Source organism: Lolium rigidum, chromosome 5 (genome assembly GCF_022539505.1).
Source record: "Lolium rigidum isolate FL_2022 chromosome 5, APGP_CSIRO_Lrig_0.1, whole genome shotgun sequence".
NCBI lineage: Eukaryota > Viridiplantae > Streptophyta > Magnoliopsida > Poales > Poaceae > Lolium > Lolium rigidum.
The window spans coordinates 31,005,044-31,021,962 of record NC_061512.1 but is presented as its reverse complement, the minus strand read 5'-3'; the positions used below and the strand labels follow the sequence as shown (position 1 = coordinate 31,021,962).

General features: G+C 44.4%; 1 protein-coding gene across 1 annotated transcript; it reads right to left on the bottom strand.

Moving 5' to 3' along the window:
* Positions 1-845: 845 nt before the first annotated feature.
* Positions 846-1,337, bottom strand: LOC124655805. The gene has a single exon (XM_047194646.1). The coding sequence runs from the start codon at positions 1,335-1,337 to the stop codon at positions 846-848; it is 492 nt and encodes a 163-aa protein (XP_047050602.1).
* Between the last annotated feature and the right edge of the window lie 15,582 nt (positions 1,338-16,919).

Below are 16,919 nucleotides of genomic sequence, written 5' to 3'. Positions count from 1 at the left end.
AAAAAACCAATTCTGCCGCGGCGAGAGATTTGGGCAAATTCCCTGCCGCGGGGGAACCTTTGGTACCGGTTCGTATTACCAACCGGTACCAAAGATCCTTAGCCCTGAGCTCTCCTGGTGGCCCACGTGGAGGCCCGTTTTATACCGGTTCGTAAGCAACCGGTACGAAAGGGGGGGGCTTTAGTGCCGAATAATTTGTACCGGTTGCAAAACCGGTACGAATGCCCCTCTGGAACCGGTACGCATGAGAGATTTTCTACTAGTGTGACTCCCATGTGCACAAAATCGTATTACTTGACTATTCTCTCGACTATTCTCTTCTTTAAGTTGTACTCTTTCCATACCGGCTTAACAAGCACACACGTAGTCAGCACGAGATTGCGTGACTTTCGCTGAGAGCAGAAGAATTTGACCACGAAGAAGGAACTGATTTGTCAGCATACGCGAAGATAGTTCTTTCTTCACCCGAGAAAACTCTCTATATATACGACGTACTTTACATCTCAAAAGAAGAGCGGATCTAAACAGTGACGTGTCCAAATTAAGTTTCCTGGGTATGGAACATATATTCCGGCCTCCTCCTTTTAGATTTGTCAAAAAAAATGCACCTATCTATATACACTAACACGTATAGATACGTGTATATCTAGACAACATTTTTTTCTAGACGGAGGGAAAACATATACATACGTGTAAAATTCACGATTCGCTGGCTACATGTACATACACGCATAAGCGAGAACATACACGTACGCGTGTTTCTGTGCCGTACTACGCTCCCTAGCTACGAAGACACGTGTGTCTACTTCAGCTGTTGTATACTACACGTATATATACGTACAGGACTAGTCCTTGGTCTTGAGCTTGGCGCCTCCCCTGACGCACGACTTGACCAGGCTCTTCAGCCCCTTCTTCTTCCTCCCGCTCCCAGTCCCACTCCCGCCGCTGTTCATACTGCTACTGAACCTGCTCGTCCTCTCCGGCGTGATCTCCATGCTCATGCTCGACGCCAACATGCGGTCCTCCTCCATCCTGAGCACCCGGTTCTCCAGGAACGCTATGCGCTCCACGAGGCTGCCCTTGGCCTTCGTCTCCCGGAGCAGCTCCTCCGCCGGCCTGCACCGGCCGGTCGACCGGGGCGTGGTCGGGGACGAGGAAGAGAACGTGGTGGGCGTCGAGGGCGAGGTGGAGGACCTGGCGCTGCCGCCGTGGTGGCGCATCTCCTCGAGGTACCCCACCACCAGGTCCAGCCGGTCCACCCGCGCCATCATGCTCCCCGCCGGAGGATGCAGCTGCCCGCTGTGGCTCTGGGTCTGGCTCACCGCCGACGAAGCCATCGGTGCTGTGCAAGTACCAGGAAGTGTATAAAATCTCGGTCGATGTTATCAACTCCTAGCTGTGGATTGTTGCAGAGACGACTTCCGAAGATATGCATGATGTCGAATGGATCAGCAGGTATAAATAAGTGTGTAGTCGAGCCGCCATGGCCGACATGCCTCGGAGCTGCACGTGTCGCCTACGTGGCGGCATGCATGCATGCAACGGTGGTGCATGTGCTCATGTCAGGTGGATGGCTATCGTAACGTACGTGTCCCTGCTTCTCTTCCGCTAAACAGATTTCGTCCCTCCTGCCCCAGCAGGCACGCGCCACGTGTACGTCTGGCTATAAGGTCGAGATTGATCCACACTGGAGTCTGCACGGAACCATGAGAACATATAGCACCCAAGAATATGCATGCCCTTTTAAAATTTGACCGCAGTGTTTGTTATAGTTTGTTATAAAAGCGACAAGCAAATAACGAAGAACGAAACAAGAACACAGAGGACATAAGATTCAACGTGGAAAATCCCTTCCAACACAGAAGGAGAAAAAACCACGGGCGCCAGCCAGCAAAACTTCACTATATCGGAAGGTGTTTACAAATGCCGTGGGTTATCTGATAAACCCTAGCCGGCGGCTTACAAAATGGCGGTGCCAACGATCCGTACCGTACGACTTCGGCCAAAGCCACCGGCGACGGGCCTCGCTCCGCTCGTCAGAAGTTAGTCTCCATTTAGTGTATGAATTTGGATCACAACACAACAAACTCCACCTTGAGACAAATTCCATCTTGTAGCATGAACTTCAACAATCTCCTGAACAACAAAGGGAAAAACACTTGCTGGAGCCAACGACCACTTGGGCTAAACAAGTTATACCAACCAAGCTCGAGCAAAGCTCAAACTTGGAAACAGGAACTGGCTTTGTCATCATATCAGCAGGATTATCATGAGTACTTATCTTGCATACCTTCAGTTTACCTTCAGCAACAATGTCGCGAATATAATGGTACTTGATATCAATGTGCTTTGTCCTCTCATGGAACATTTGATCTTTAGTAAGGTATATTGCACTTTGACTGTCAGAAAATAAGTTAATGCAAGAATCATCTCCACAAAGGTCAGCATACAAACCTTTCAACCAAACAGACTCTTTGCCAGCTTCATTAATTGCTATATATTCTGCTTCGGTTGTAGATTGGGCAACAACAGATTGTAATGTTGCCTTCCAACTCACAGCACATCCACCAACAGTGAACACATAATCTGTGAGGGATCTTCTCTTATCCAAATCGGCAGCAAAATCTGAATCCACATAGCCTACGAGTCCCTCACCGGTCTTGCCAAACTTCAAGCAAGCTTTGGATGTGCCACGAAGGTACCTGAAAATCCACTGAACAGCCTTTCCAATGTTCTTTACCAGGATCAGCAAGGTATCGACTGACCAAACTCATAGCATATAATAAATCAGGACGAGAACAAACCATGGCATACATCAAGGAACCAACAACACTAGAATATGGAACTTGAGACATGTACTCAATATCTTCATCAGTACTAGGACATTGCAATGCTGACAATTTGAAGTGAGAAGCAATTGGTGTACTAACGTACTTTGCATCATGCATATTAAAACGATGAAGAACTTTCTGAATGTAATTTTGCCGACTAAGAAATAACACACTAGATTTTCTGTCTCTTGTAATTTCCATACCTAGTATTTTCTTAGCAGCACCAAGATCCTTCATCTCAAACTCACTACTTAATCGTGACTTTAAAGTAGTGATCTCTTTCTTGCTCTTGGCCAGCAATCAACATATCATCAACATATAACAACAAGTATATTGGTGATCCATTAACAAACTTGATATAGACACAACTATCATACTTAGATCTCTTAAACTCATGTGCAAGCATAAATGAATCAAACCTTTTGTACCACTGTCTTGGAGACTGTTTCAGACCATAAAGGGACCTCTTTAACTTGCAAACAAGATCCTCCTTACCAGGCACAACAAAACCTTCAGGTTGGTCCATGTATATCTCCTCCTCAAGCTCACCATGCGTAAAGCGCCTTTACATCTAGCTGCTCAAGCTCAAGATCATGCATAGCCACAATACCAAAGAATGCACGAATGGAACTATGCTTCACAACCGGAGAGAATACATCATTATAATCAATACCTGGAATTTGGTCGAAACCTTTTGCTACTAACCTTGCCTTATACCTCGGAGGCTCATTAGGAGACAAACCTTCCTTTCTTTTAAATATCCACTTACAGCGGACATCCTTCTTTTGTTTAGGCAAGGGCACAACATCCCATGTGCCATTCTTGTCAAGCGATTGCATCTCCTCTTGCATAGCAGAAATCCACTTCACGCGGTCGACGGATGCAACGGCCTCAGTATATGTAGCAGGTTCAGTATCATGCTCCACCTGTTCAGCACAACTCAAAGCATGATGAACAAGATTACATTCTTCAATTAAACGAGGACGTGGACCTTTGTTACGCCTCGGTCTATCAGCAGCAATGGAACTATTTGTTTGCTGCAAAACAGGTGGTGAGTGCTGAACAACAGTGTTATCATTTTCAGCAACATCATTTTCTTTCTCCTCCACATGCTCCACCTGCACGCTGATCCTCTGTTGCTCATCATCAGAACTATCGTAAAATCAACAACATCAGTAACATCTGTAGATGAACTCTTATAAAACATGACAGCCTCATTAAAGACTACATTCCTGCTATGCAAAACTTTCTTAGTTTTAGGATTCCATAACTTGTATGCCTTAACTCCTGAACTATAACCAAGAAACACACACTTAACAGCCCTAGGCTCTATCTTTACATTATCAACATGAGCATAATCAGTGCAACCGAAAACTCTCAACTGTGAATAATCAGCAGATGAACCAGACCATACCTCAATAGGAGTTTTCTTATCAAGCGGAATGCAAGGTGGCCTGTTTATCAAGTAAGAAGCGGTGGAGGCCGCTTCAGCCCGGAAACGTCTATGCATACCAAGCATTGGACAACATGCAGCGAGCCTTGGAGATGATGGTTCTATTCATCCTCTCCGCCACACCATTCCGCTGAGGAGTATATGGGATGGTGTGGTGCCCGACAATGCCTTCGTCGCTGCAATAATCATTGAAAACAAGTAGAACAAAACTCCATGCCATTGTCGCACTGAAGCAATTTAACTTCTTTTCTGTTTGCTTCTCTACCATAACTTTCCACTTTCTAAAAGCATCAAACACATCAGATTTATCTTTCGTAAAGAAAGGCCACACTTTTCCGGAGTAATCATCTATGATAGTAAGCATGTAATTTGCACCACCAAGAGAAGTCTTGCGGGAAGGTCCCCACACATCAGCATGCACATAATCTAGTATCCCTTTAGTGGTATGAACGAAAGCATTGAATTTAACTCTTTTATGCTTACCAAAAATGTAGTGCTCACAGAACTCAAACTTACTCAAATTGCAGCCATCTAGCAGGTCTCTCCTGTGCAATTCTGCCATGCCATGTTCACTCATATGTCCAAGACGCGTATGCCACAGATTAGTTTTACCAGGTTCATCAGGAATAACAGCAGCAGAAGAATACCGCATAAAGTGCTACCTCTAAGAACATATAACTTTGCAGAATTCATATCACCAATCATGTGAACGAGAGAACCTTTTGATACCTTCGTAACTCCGCGAGAACCGGAGTGTTTGTACCCGTCAACATCAAGGGTACCGAGAGAGATCAGATTTCTCGGCCATGCCAGGTATGTGTCTCACATCCGTCGAGTGTGTGTCATGCCATCATGCATCTTGATCCGAACGGAGCCAATGCCCACGATCTCACGTGGGTTGTTATCTCCCATACGCACAACATCTCCACTCGCCAAACTCATAAGAACTGAACCAGTCTTTGTTACAGCAAATATGAAACGAACATGCAGAATCAAGAATCCACTCATCATTACCAGAAACACAACCAGCAAACACAACTAGGAAATCGCCATCAGAATTATCACTGGAAACAACAACAGCCTTACCATCACCCTCAGATTTGTTTTTCGGTTGGTAAGTACCGTTTCTTTTCTCTTTGTTCTGCAACTTCCAACAATCATCAATATTGTGGCTAGTTTTCTTACAGTACTTGCAGAACTTACCATCTCGTCCCTTGGACTTTGAGCGACCTCTGTCGGTCTTGCTCTTATCTCTATTGTAGTTGTTGTAGTTGTTGTTTCTGTTCTCGGTCCTGCCTCGGACCTGCAATGCTTCTGCCTTAGATGACGAACCCTCTATCTGCACCATAGATTTCATCTTTTCCCTCTGTTTGAGGGCCTCATAAACTTCGGCAAGGGTTAGTTCATCACGATCGTATAACAAGGTGTCTCGAAAATTCGCAAAAGAATTAGGCAACGAGACTAACAAGTATAAGAGCTAGATCCTCATCATCATATTTTACCTCCATGGATAGCAAATCAGAAACGATCTCTTTAAAGATCGATAGGTGATTCATCATTGACGCACCTTCTTGCAGCTTGTGCGAGAACAACTTCATCTTCATGTGCATCTTACTGGTTAGATCTTTGGACATGCAGATCGATTCCAGCTTTCAACCACAGCGCACTGCGGATTTCTCAGCCAGCACTTCCTGGAAGATATTGTTGGATAGATGAAGCTGAATTAATGAAAAAGCCTTACGGTCTTTCCTCTTTTCATCGTCGGTCCAGGTCTTGGCATCTTTCTTGCCAAAACCATCAAGAGCTCCATCCGGATCGGAAGATTGGGTAAGTATCGCCCTCATCTTCACTTGCCACAGAGAAAATCTCGTGGTGTAATCCAGCTGCGGTAGATCGAACTTCAAGGAAGACATGTCGCAAAACCCTAGATTGAAACACGAGCTCTGATACCACTTGTTACAAAACCGCGCAATAAAAGTAGATCAAAAATGCTTACCAAAAATGCAGTGCTCACAGAACTCAAACTTACTCAAATTGTAGCCATCTAGCAGGTCTCTCCTGTGCAATTCTGCCATGCCATGTTCACTCATATGTCCAAGACGCATATGCCACATATTAGTTTTACCAGGTTCATCAGGAATAACAGCAGCAGCAATACCAGACAAAGTGCTACCTCTAAGAACATATAACTTTGCAGAATTCATATCACCAATCATGTGAACGAGAGAACCTTTTGATACTGTCAACACCCGGATTTTTAAGTCCAGATGCCTATTATGCCATTCATCGCAATCCCAGGAATATTGTTTTTGCGAGACATAATAGATTGATATCACAACACATCATTCATTACAACACATAATCGTCTTACAACAAAGGATCACATGATCCAGTCTTGATACATCATAGTGGATCTAGAGATCCTATTACAAACACATAGCGGAAGCGAAGTAGTAGCGGTAGTGGTCCATCTGTTCCACAGGCAACTGTTGACGTCAGGAGCGATCCTAGTTGTCGTAGACGTCCGGCTGTCCATCTTCCTCGTACTGTTGTTCTCCTTCATAGTCTGGCCATTTGAATAGCCAGGGACAAAGCCATGAGTACTTTAAAGTACTCGCAAACTAATACTAGTGTAAGCACTATCAACTATGGTAAGGGGGTGCTAAGCTCTAAGTTTATTTGCATAAAGCCAATTTTAGTTCACAAACATTTAGTAAAAGCCTCTTCAATTTCTAACTAACTCAAGTGGGAACATTAGTGTCATTCCCAAAACTCTGTTGTGATTCAATTCAAATTCACCATTCACCTTTCAAGTTCAAGTCACATGTCACATGTCACATTTTTGAAAATGATCTGATGACGGAACAGTATGGCCTTTCCAACCGTCCATAACCGTGGATGCGGCTATTCGAATAGTTCTACACTCTGCAGAGGTCGTACACTTGTGCCACAACATTTGCAATAATCCGTCAGGGTTAACCGGCCTCGATTTATCACACTCCGTGTGCGGACTACCAACCATAACCTTTCACTTACATACCCTAGTATAGGCACCTCTCCCCATGAGCTTGGCCTCCCAGGTGAAGACAGACGGTCAGCTCGGGAACCGCACGGAGGCTTGGGCCGGACATTCACCTCATTTCACGTCATTTTACATCATCTCATATTTCTTTGGAGGCAGCCCTTGGCATAACCCCGATGACGCTTGTTTAGAGGGAACCCATACTAAGATACATAAATTTCCAGTTAAGCCCTACCCATATCAGGTATTGTGGGGGTACTTGTAAAATTGGAATGGTATCGCATCCGAACCCAACCATCGGCTTTTAGCAAATTCACCAAGTCATTCATTTCATTCAAGTCATATTCACCTTCAAATCTTTCAATAGAATGACTCATCATTCCAAGGTTTTCAAAGTCATTTCATTTCACAAGTTCCCATCTAGAGTAGTCAATTTTATTTGTTAGCACTAGCAACTAGTCATGAGGGGTGCTAACTAGCTTATAGCTTTCTAGGCTAAGTTTGGTGCTCTTGTTCTACTCTATATCTAGACCAAGTGAATCATGAATCAAAAAGTAACTTTGATAAATCAAATTCAATAAAGCTTGTAAAGTAAAAACTTGGGATAGGACCATTAAGCATAAAGTAAAATGTGGTGATGCCTTGCTCTTGTAGAGCTTTGCACTTAGCAAGAATATTAGCTTGCCTTGGTTGGTGTGGTGATCAAAGTTCTCTTCTTCTTCCTCTTGGTAGAAAACCTCCTCCTCTTGATAGTCTCCGGTACTAGCGTCTATAAACGAATACGAGGATACAATCACCAAACAATACTGAAGTGCTAGACTAATCACACAAATGGCTCACACAAGCTATTCTAGCATCACCACATTATTAACATGTTGGTTGACTTTGTTTTCTTAAAAAAAAAATTCCTCTCATTACAAATATTGATTTGGGTTTCTATTATTTCTTTGGAGAAATACTTTCCTCTCATTGAATCTTGTTTAAGATTTAATTTCCTCATATGATAATATATGAACTCATGTTGACCAAGGTCAACACTTCATACTCATCATTTGGGAAAATGATTTAAATGAGGTGATGCACCTCATGCAATTTAATACCAACATAGTAATGATTTAATATCATCAAATAATTCAATATGAGAATTGATAGACCATGGTCTCTACCTCATGTAGAATTACTTGAGACAAAGATTTAAATGAGAAGAATACATCTCATATGAATTAATAGGTAGTTTTGAACCATTTAAATACTACTATGAAAATGATCTAATATTTTCAAATAAGAACATATGGGTCATGAAGACTAATGTCCTCACCTCATGCATTTTAAATTCTACTTTGGTTTAAGATCCTCAAGTGAGCAAGTATGAGACCATGCAACAAGGGTCATCACATTTCCTCATACCACTTGGGAAGATGATTTAAATGAAGTGCTACACCTCATAGATTTAAATTCCTACATTTGAGAATAATTTAAATGGGCTAGTAATGGCTACATAGCCATTATTTGATTCTAACCCATGATCATATACAGTAACAATATCATATTTTACATAAACAATTAGAGTATTTGACAAGTGAATTATGAGAGTTGGAATCAACTCAAAAGCATTTATGGTTGATTTTTAATAATTGTTTGAAGTTTGAAAAGTTACTGCCTTGTTATTTTTACTATTCAAATTCTACAAACTATTTTGATTTTAATCCAGTGTGGTTGGATGGGGCCTTTCATGAGCTTTCTAAATATATAAAATTTATCAAAAATGACCGAGTAGATTTTAAGTTATTAAAGATTTGGCAAAGCATCTGAGCGCAAATCACAGAAATTAAATAAAACGAAATTTGAATTAAAACTGAGGGCGGGAAGGAAGTGGGCCAGCCCAGCTGCTGCCCCGGGCCGTGCATGCATGGCGCATGCACGTGGCCGACGCGCGGGCGCACGGAGCGTTGGATCGAGATCCAACGGCGCCGGTTCGTCGTGTACCTCGCGATCTCGCAACCTTGCGGGGGCCGTATCTTTCACCTCGTAGCTCGGATTGAGGCGTGGTTAGGTGCGTTGGAAAGCTCTTTCCAAGGGCTACAACTTTGGTGTAGGGCTCGAGGGCTATGGTGATGAAAAATGGGGCGGCTTTTGGTGGTGACCGCCGGCTAGTTCTTGCACCGATGAGCGGCAAAGAGAGGAGATGAGCGGCGCTAGGAGGGAGGGGAGGATGCTGTGGGATGGTGTGGTGCTGTCCCAAGCGAGGAGGGGGTTTATATAGGCTCCGGGGAGGGAGGCGCGGCATGGCCGGCATGGTGGCCATGTCGTCGACGGCGTGGCTACTGTGGCGTTCCGGGCCGAACGGTCATGTCTAGGAGGTGCGTGGGAGTGAGGGGAAGCTAGTGGCGCAGTGGGACGCGACGGGATGCAGTGTGCACGAAGAGGGACATGGGTGGCCACGGGTTGGTGATCATGAGCAATGGCATGATCATTGTGGTCATCCACTTACTCTCCTTGACATAGGGTCATGTCTAGCAGGTGTCTAGGGTCCAGGGGACTGTAGGTGACATGGTGCTGCAGGGCCGAAGTGACCAGAGAGAGGGGTGGCATGGTGGTGTCATGCCATGGTCGGCATGGAAGCTTTTGGTCAAAGGTGAGCGAGCTCCAGTGTTTGCAGGTGATGGAAATGGTGCAGGAGGGTGAGGTGATGCTCCAGGGCTGCAGGGGTGGCCAGGGTTGGACCTGGTCCAAGCCCACACTCAGCATGGGCACCATTTCTCCTTCCGCCTGCCAAGTGTTTGATATAATGCCCGAAAGAAAAATATTTGTGAATTTTGAAAAGATTTTTGGTGGAGTGTAAAGATATAATAAGAGAAGTGGAATGGAGGTGGTGGTGGTCAAAATGAAGTTGAAATGCAAAATCACATATTGCATATGATCTTACATATGTTTCATAGTCCCTACTTTGCTTGCTCACCATTTGAAATTGAGACAGAATTTGGGATGATGGTTTTGGGCAAAGTTGTTCTCCTTGATGTTGTCTTGGATGAGGTGCAAAGAGTTGGCAAAGCATAGTTTAGAAATCTTCCAAACCAGGGGCTCAAAGTGGGCATCAGGCTAAAAATGTCACATGTGACCATAAATGCATGTGAGCTCAAATTTGATCCAAATTTGATTTGAGTTGTGTTTCCTTGCTTCCAAAAGTGTTAATAAGTGTTTGGTAACCATTTACAACCAATGGTGCAAGCCAAAAGGGTCTAGGTTAAAGATTTGCAAAAATGGCTAAAAGTGTATGTGAGTGAAAATGGAATTTTCTCCCTATTTGATTTCTCTCTTTTGATTTGATTTTTCTTGACTCCAAATTGATTCTTATTAGTTTAGGAACATTTCCAAACCATTGAAACCATTCCAAAAGGTTTAGCTCAAAGATTTGCAAAAATGGCCATAACACATAAGAGGTGATGTGTCAATTTTTCTTATTTTTGAAATTTGTTCCCCTTGCTTTACTTGGGCAAGGTTGAGGGTCAATTTAGTGTGAGATTTGGTTTAGATATGGTTTCACACCATTTGGGTAAGGTACAAGTGCATAGAACAAGAATTGGGTATTATGGCTATGTGTCACATATGCCCTCTATGCATATGTTGCATTTGATTTTTAATTTGACTAGGCTTGACCCAATTGATGTTGTTGAGTGTTGAAATGGTATATAGGAGTGATCCAACCATTCACCACCAGTCTTAGGGTCATGATCCTCAATTTCACAAATTTGCATTTTCCTCTCATATGCCTCTATGGCATTTTTAGTTTCTTTTTATTTTCTTTGGTTTCAACTTGGAAATGGTTTGAGAGGTACTAGATAAGGTTTATGAAGGTTTTCCAATCCTCTAAATAAAGTGGAAAGGCCTAGGGTAAAGTTTTTACAAAAATAGCCATAGGCACATAGGCCTTTTCTTATTTAAATTCTTTTTATTTTATTTTAACTTGGATGGTAAAAAGGGGTGTGAGGTTTAGGGTTTAAGAGTATTTCAAATACTAATTAAACAATCAAGGCAAAAGCACAAGAATTAAGCAAGATCACTATGTATCAAACTTAATTTAATAAAAGTTTTTGTTGGTTCCAAAAATTTGGAACTAGGGAAATTCATTTTGTTGTTTTGAAATTTTTGGGATGTTACAAACCCTTCCCCCTTAAACAAATCTCGTCCCGAGATTTTAAGAAAAGTTAGGTTCCTAAGAAAGATTGAGCAGTGAGATTAACCGGAGAACATACTTGGCATGGCCTGGGGTGCTTCCTGAGCTTCAGTGGCAGTCATGTGGTAGTAACGGCCGTTGTTGTTGTTCTGGTTCCTTCTTCCTGCAAAGCGGCGCTGTTGCTGAGCAGGTGCTGCGGTATTGGCAGAAATCTTGGCAAGCTTCTTGGGGCACTCATTGGAGTAGTGACCCACAACTCCACATTCATAGCAGTTGACGGTGGACTTGTCTTTGGGGTTGACGGGAACAGCGTTACTCCCAGTCACGGGGGCAGTATTGGGGTGGTTGTTGGTGCCATTGGGGTGGTTGTGGTTGTTGTTGTTGCGATTGCCGTTGTTAGGGTTGCTGTTGTCGTTGTTGTTGGGGTGGTTGTTGGTGTTGTTGCCTCCGGGCTTCGGGGTCCTCCGTTGTTGTTGGTGTAGTTGGGGCGATAATTCGAGTAGTTGGCTTGTTGTGCCTTGGGGTGAATCCTCCAGAGTTGTTGCGGTACTTCGGGTATGGTGGGGTCCATTCTGGTTCATCATTCCGCGCTTGCGGTTCTCATTGGCTTGGTGTAGCTTCCCTTCCATCCGTATGGCAGAGTCCACCGGGGCTTCCAAGTCGGCGAACGGAATGTTCACTAACACGGCTTTGCATCTCATCGTGTAGTCCGTTCAGAAATCTTTCCTTTCTCTTCTCATTGGTGTCGGTCTCATCCGGGGCGTACCTTGACAGAGTAAGAAACCTGTCGCGGTATTCCACCACGGACATTCTTCCTTGCTTGAGTTCCCGGAACTCGTCTCTCATCTTTTTGATCAGTCCTTGGGGCACATGGTACTTGCTAAACTTCAGCTTGAAGTCTTCCCAGGTCATCATCTGTCCTGCGTTCATTGCACGGGTGCTTGTCCACCAAGCTCTTGCTGGTCCGGCTAAGTAGTGCGTGGCAAACAACACTTTCTCTGCGGCTTCAACTCCCGCAACTTCTAGGTTGTTCTCCATTGTCTGGAGCCAGTCATCAGCATCTAGGGGTTCTTCAGTCTTGTTGAATATTGGAGGGTTGGTGTTCTGAAAGTTCTTTAGCTTTGATCCTGGGTGATCATGATGGCCTTGATTGTTGTTTGCAAGCTGTTGAAGTGCTGCAATGTTGGCTTGGCGTTCAGCTCGTTCAGCTTGCCTATCCTCCAGCATGGTTTGCAACATCTGCATCATGGCGTCCTGATTGGCGCTGCGGGTTGGTGGGGCCATCTGAATATCGAGGTAGATGATAAGATAAGAGGGAAATTTCTATGGTTTGTTTTGTTAAATTTTAAAAGTTCACAATTTGAAATTTTGAGTAGTGTTGCGGGGGTAAAAACCAACAACACTTTTTCATTCATACCAAGCATCACACATTACAAATCTAACACACCGTTGGTTTGAAGAACCATTCATTCGCTCTACGATACAAGGGGAATCCTGATACAACTCACACCTACGAAAGTGCTTAAAGATACTACTCTTCAGGGGGATTCTTCGTCTTCAGGGGTAATGTGCTTGGCGAAAGGCGAGGGCGTTGTCCAACTCTTTGCGGGTCTTGTACAGCATGTAGTCCAGGTGTGCTACATAATGGTTCATCTCCGGGTGCGGGGGCATGGTTATTGGTCTTCCCATGGGATCATGTCTTGGGTAGTAAGTGAAGCGGGTATTCTTGAGCTTGCTCATATTCTGTCCACACAGACGGGCAATGACAAGGTATCAACTAGTCAATGCCTATGGATTGTAGGCTAGGGTTTAGTTGGAAGTAGAGAGCAAGTAGATCTCGAAGGTTTCAGCCGAAAAGTACTCGACGATTACGAAAACTAGGGTTTGTGGACAATGATTCGATGATCTCTGCGTCCCTCGACTCCCCCTTATATAGGAGGCGGAGCCGAGGGATTCGTGATGTACAAGTTACAAAGTCCGGGAAGGTTTCAAACTCATCCCGTAAGATTACAAATAATACTTTCTATTACAACTCTAACTTTCCTTAATCATATCTTGGGCTTCCGAATCTTCTTATTATTCGAGTAGTGGCCTTCAATAAACCCCGGGTACTATCTTCGGCAGGCCCATTAGGGATGCCTATGTCAGTAGCCCCCGAGATTTTGCTTGAATTGTAGAGTCAGGGAAAATCTCCACTGTTTATTTTTACTCGACATCTCAAGCCTTTCTATATTTCTTCATATAAATTTCTATATTGTACAGGGATAATGGTAGTTGGGGCTAGTTCATCTGACGGATCAGGTACTAGTTAACTGCTCTAGTGGCAATCCGCAAAAACCTACTTCAAAATCACGTCCCTGGACATGATTTCGGGATACCGGTGTAAACTTCGACGAGTGCCGCTTAAGGTCTTACCATTCTGTCGAGTCCCGGTCATATTTATCGAGTACCTAACGCGTCCGTTAGGATTTTTCTTCGTATCCGTTGATACGGATAAAAGTAGCAAACCGACGTCGAGACGGCGCCACGCCTCACGTAATAGATCCGGGGTCTTACCTTCGCAAAGTTTTGCGGCATTCAGAAATTGATCGCAACTTCGGCGTTCTGAGGATATATTGTCGAGTGCTTATTCGGCTGATGGAATAGCACATTTTATCGAGTCACGGATGACTTATATTGCTCTCCCGATGGGAGTATATGCAGAGTTATTTATAACTCAAAATATACTCTCTTGCTTTTCTATGTTTCTTCTTTTCATTCTGTCTTTCTTTCTTTTTCATAATTTCATCGGGCACGCGAACAGCGTTCCCGATGGGAGTAGCCCCCGAGGCTACAACCAAGGACTTGTGCTTGGTTGTAGGCTCCACGCTATTATGCCGCCATATTTTTTCTTTCCCGAAGTTTTATAATTTCTCGGGTGCGCGAACAGCGCTCCCGATGGGAGTAGCCCCCGAGGCTATGAACAAATACTTGTATTTGATCATAGGCTCACACCATTTATATTTTGTCTTTCTTGATCTCTGCATTTTTCCAAAGTAGCCCCCGAGCATTTGTTCAAAAACTTGTATTTGATCAAAAGCTCTCAAATACTTTTTCATGTCGCCTTTTGATGCAGCTGATAAGCCGAATTTTTCTTCTGTCAAGGTAACGTTATTGCTGACGATAGCCACGATTGCTAGTCAAAAATTGGCGACAAGTCTTTTCTCGCTGCCATGCGGGCCCAATTGATCCACTATCTTGACACGTCGTGCAAGTGGGGGACACACGTCCTCCACTTTTTCTGGCGCACGCACCGTAACTTCTCCATCATTAAATTACTTTTTTCCCTTGTTGCCACGTGGCTATCATCCGTCACACATTTTCTTTATCCAACGGTCCGTCGTTTCACCGCACCCCTATATAAGATCATCGTCTTCTTCCTCGGACACTTCCGCTCACGCCGTCCTCCTTCTCTCATCTCGCAAACTTCCTCCCGCGATTCACAACCTCTTGAGCTCCTCACCCCCAGACTGCAAATCCTGCGCCATTGTTGATGCCGCCGCGCCATTTGACGAGGCACAGCACACCGGAATCCTCCATGGCCGCTGCGGATCTTGGAGCGGCGGAGTGGGAAAGGTCAAAGATTTCCTCGCAAGACATCAACATGTTGAAGAAGCTGGGGATCAGCAAGAAATCCAAGGCGATGTGCTTCCCCAGTGAGGAGAGCTACCCAACCCCTCCAATGGGGTACCGGGTATGTTTTGTCGATCACCTCATCCGCGGTCTGTCCGCCCCCATTCATCCTTTTCTTCGTGGATTGCTTTTTGTCTACGGTTTGCAACTCCACCACCTCACGCCAAATTCCATCCTTCATATCTCCATCTTTATCACACTTTGCGAGGCCTTCCTTGGCGTCCAGCCTAACTGGGCGCTATGGAAGCGCATTTTCTTCTGCCGCCGTAATGGCTCGCCCAATGTCGCCTATAATATAGGCGGCGTTGTAATTTCTGTTCGTCCTACTGTTGACTACTTCGACGTCAAGCTTCCTGACTCAGTTCAAGGATGGCGCAAGAAGTGGTTGTACATTCTGGAAGAAAACCATGGATGTGCGGAGGACAATATTCCTCCTTTTGACGGCGCCGAAAAAATCTTTCGCCGCCGTTCCTGGGACGCGGAGGCCACCGAAGAAGAAAGGGCGTCAACAGAAACCTTGATGACTCGTATCCGCGAGTTGCAAAATACTCGCGGCCAAGAATTATCGGGTATCCAAATCACTGCATACTTTCTTAGTACTAGAGTGCAGCCACTTCAAGCTCGCAAATATTCTCTCTGGAAATATGTCGGCGACGAAGACGTAGATCGGTTGCTCGGTGAATTTGGAGGTCAAGGATTTAGAAAAACTTGTCCGAAAAATTTCATCTCTCAGCAAAAGAGATGCTGTCCCTTCTTCTTGCCGTGTGACGCCGTTCAGCGCCGCCAATCCACTTCCCAAGGTAATCTTTGTCTATTTGTCTTGTTTTTGCTTTGCTATCTTTTCGTTGCTTCTTTCCTGATATCTCTCCCTGCTTTATTTTGCACAGGATCATCCAAAACTTGTCTCGCTTCCTCCTCTTCCTGAAGGTGGAGAAGTCGAAGAAAGGGCTATTATCACTGATGACAATCAAGAAGCTCCATCTTTTGTGAATGAACCCGTGGATTCTCGAAAATCTGCGGGATCTTCCGAAGGCACTGGGTCGGCCCAATCTCCTCCTCCCGCTGTTTCTCCAAAAGGGAAAAGGAAGAGGAGTAACGCCGAAGATTCCGGCACTTCCAAAGCCGAAGAAGTTGATCCTTCACATCAGAAGGCAACTTATGATCCATATCTCGCATCCCTCGTCAGCTCGTAAGTCACCTTGATTTCCCCTTATTTCTGAAGTCGAAGTGTTTTGTCTTATCTTGCTTTTTATGCTCTCAATCCTCAATCGCAGTGATGACGAGGAAGAAGTACCAACTCGTGACGTGGCTCTTCGGATGAGCGCGTCACATACTTTGCTTGTGTCGGAGACGGTAGTTGAAGGAGAAGAATCTTCGCCTCCTCAACAAAACGTCGTCTCCACCACTCCTCCTTCAAGCCCCCTTGCTCCTTCACCAAAAAGGACGAGGGTTGAGACAATCGTCGAGCCTGCCCCTCAACTGGGTAGCTTTTCTCAAGCGCTCTTAGATGATGTAAGTTTTTGACTTGCCTGCCAGTATCTATATTTCCTCCGTTTACTTCTTTTCGTGCCTTCATTTTTTTCTGTTACCGAAATTTTCTTTCTCTATTCTTTTTGACAGCCCATGATCAAAGAGCTTGTTCGCATTGGGTCCCAATTCATTGGGTACCGTGAATATGCCAGCAGGACTGAAGGTAACAACTTTTTGCTGTCATTGTTTCCGATCTTCTTGCTTCTATTTTTGTCGCAATTTTGATTGTTCTGTTCT

Excerpts from the sequence above, each read along its gene's own strand:
- LOC124655805 (XM_047194646.1), bottom strand. The coding sequence starts at position 1,337 with ATGGCTTCGTCGGCGGTGAGCCAGACCCAGAGCCACAGCGGGCAGCTG.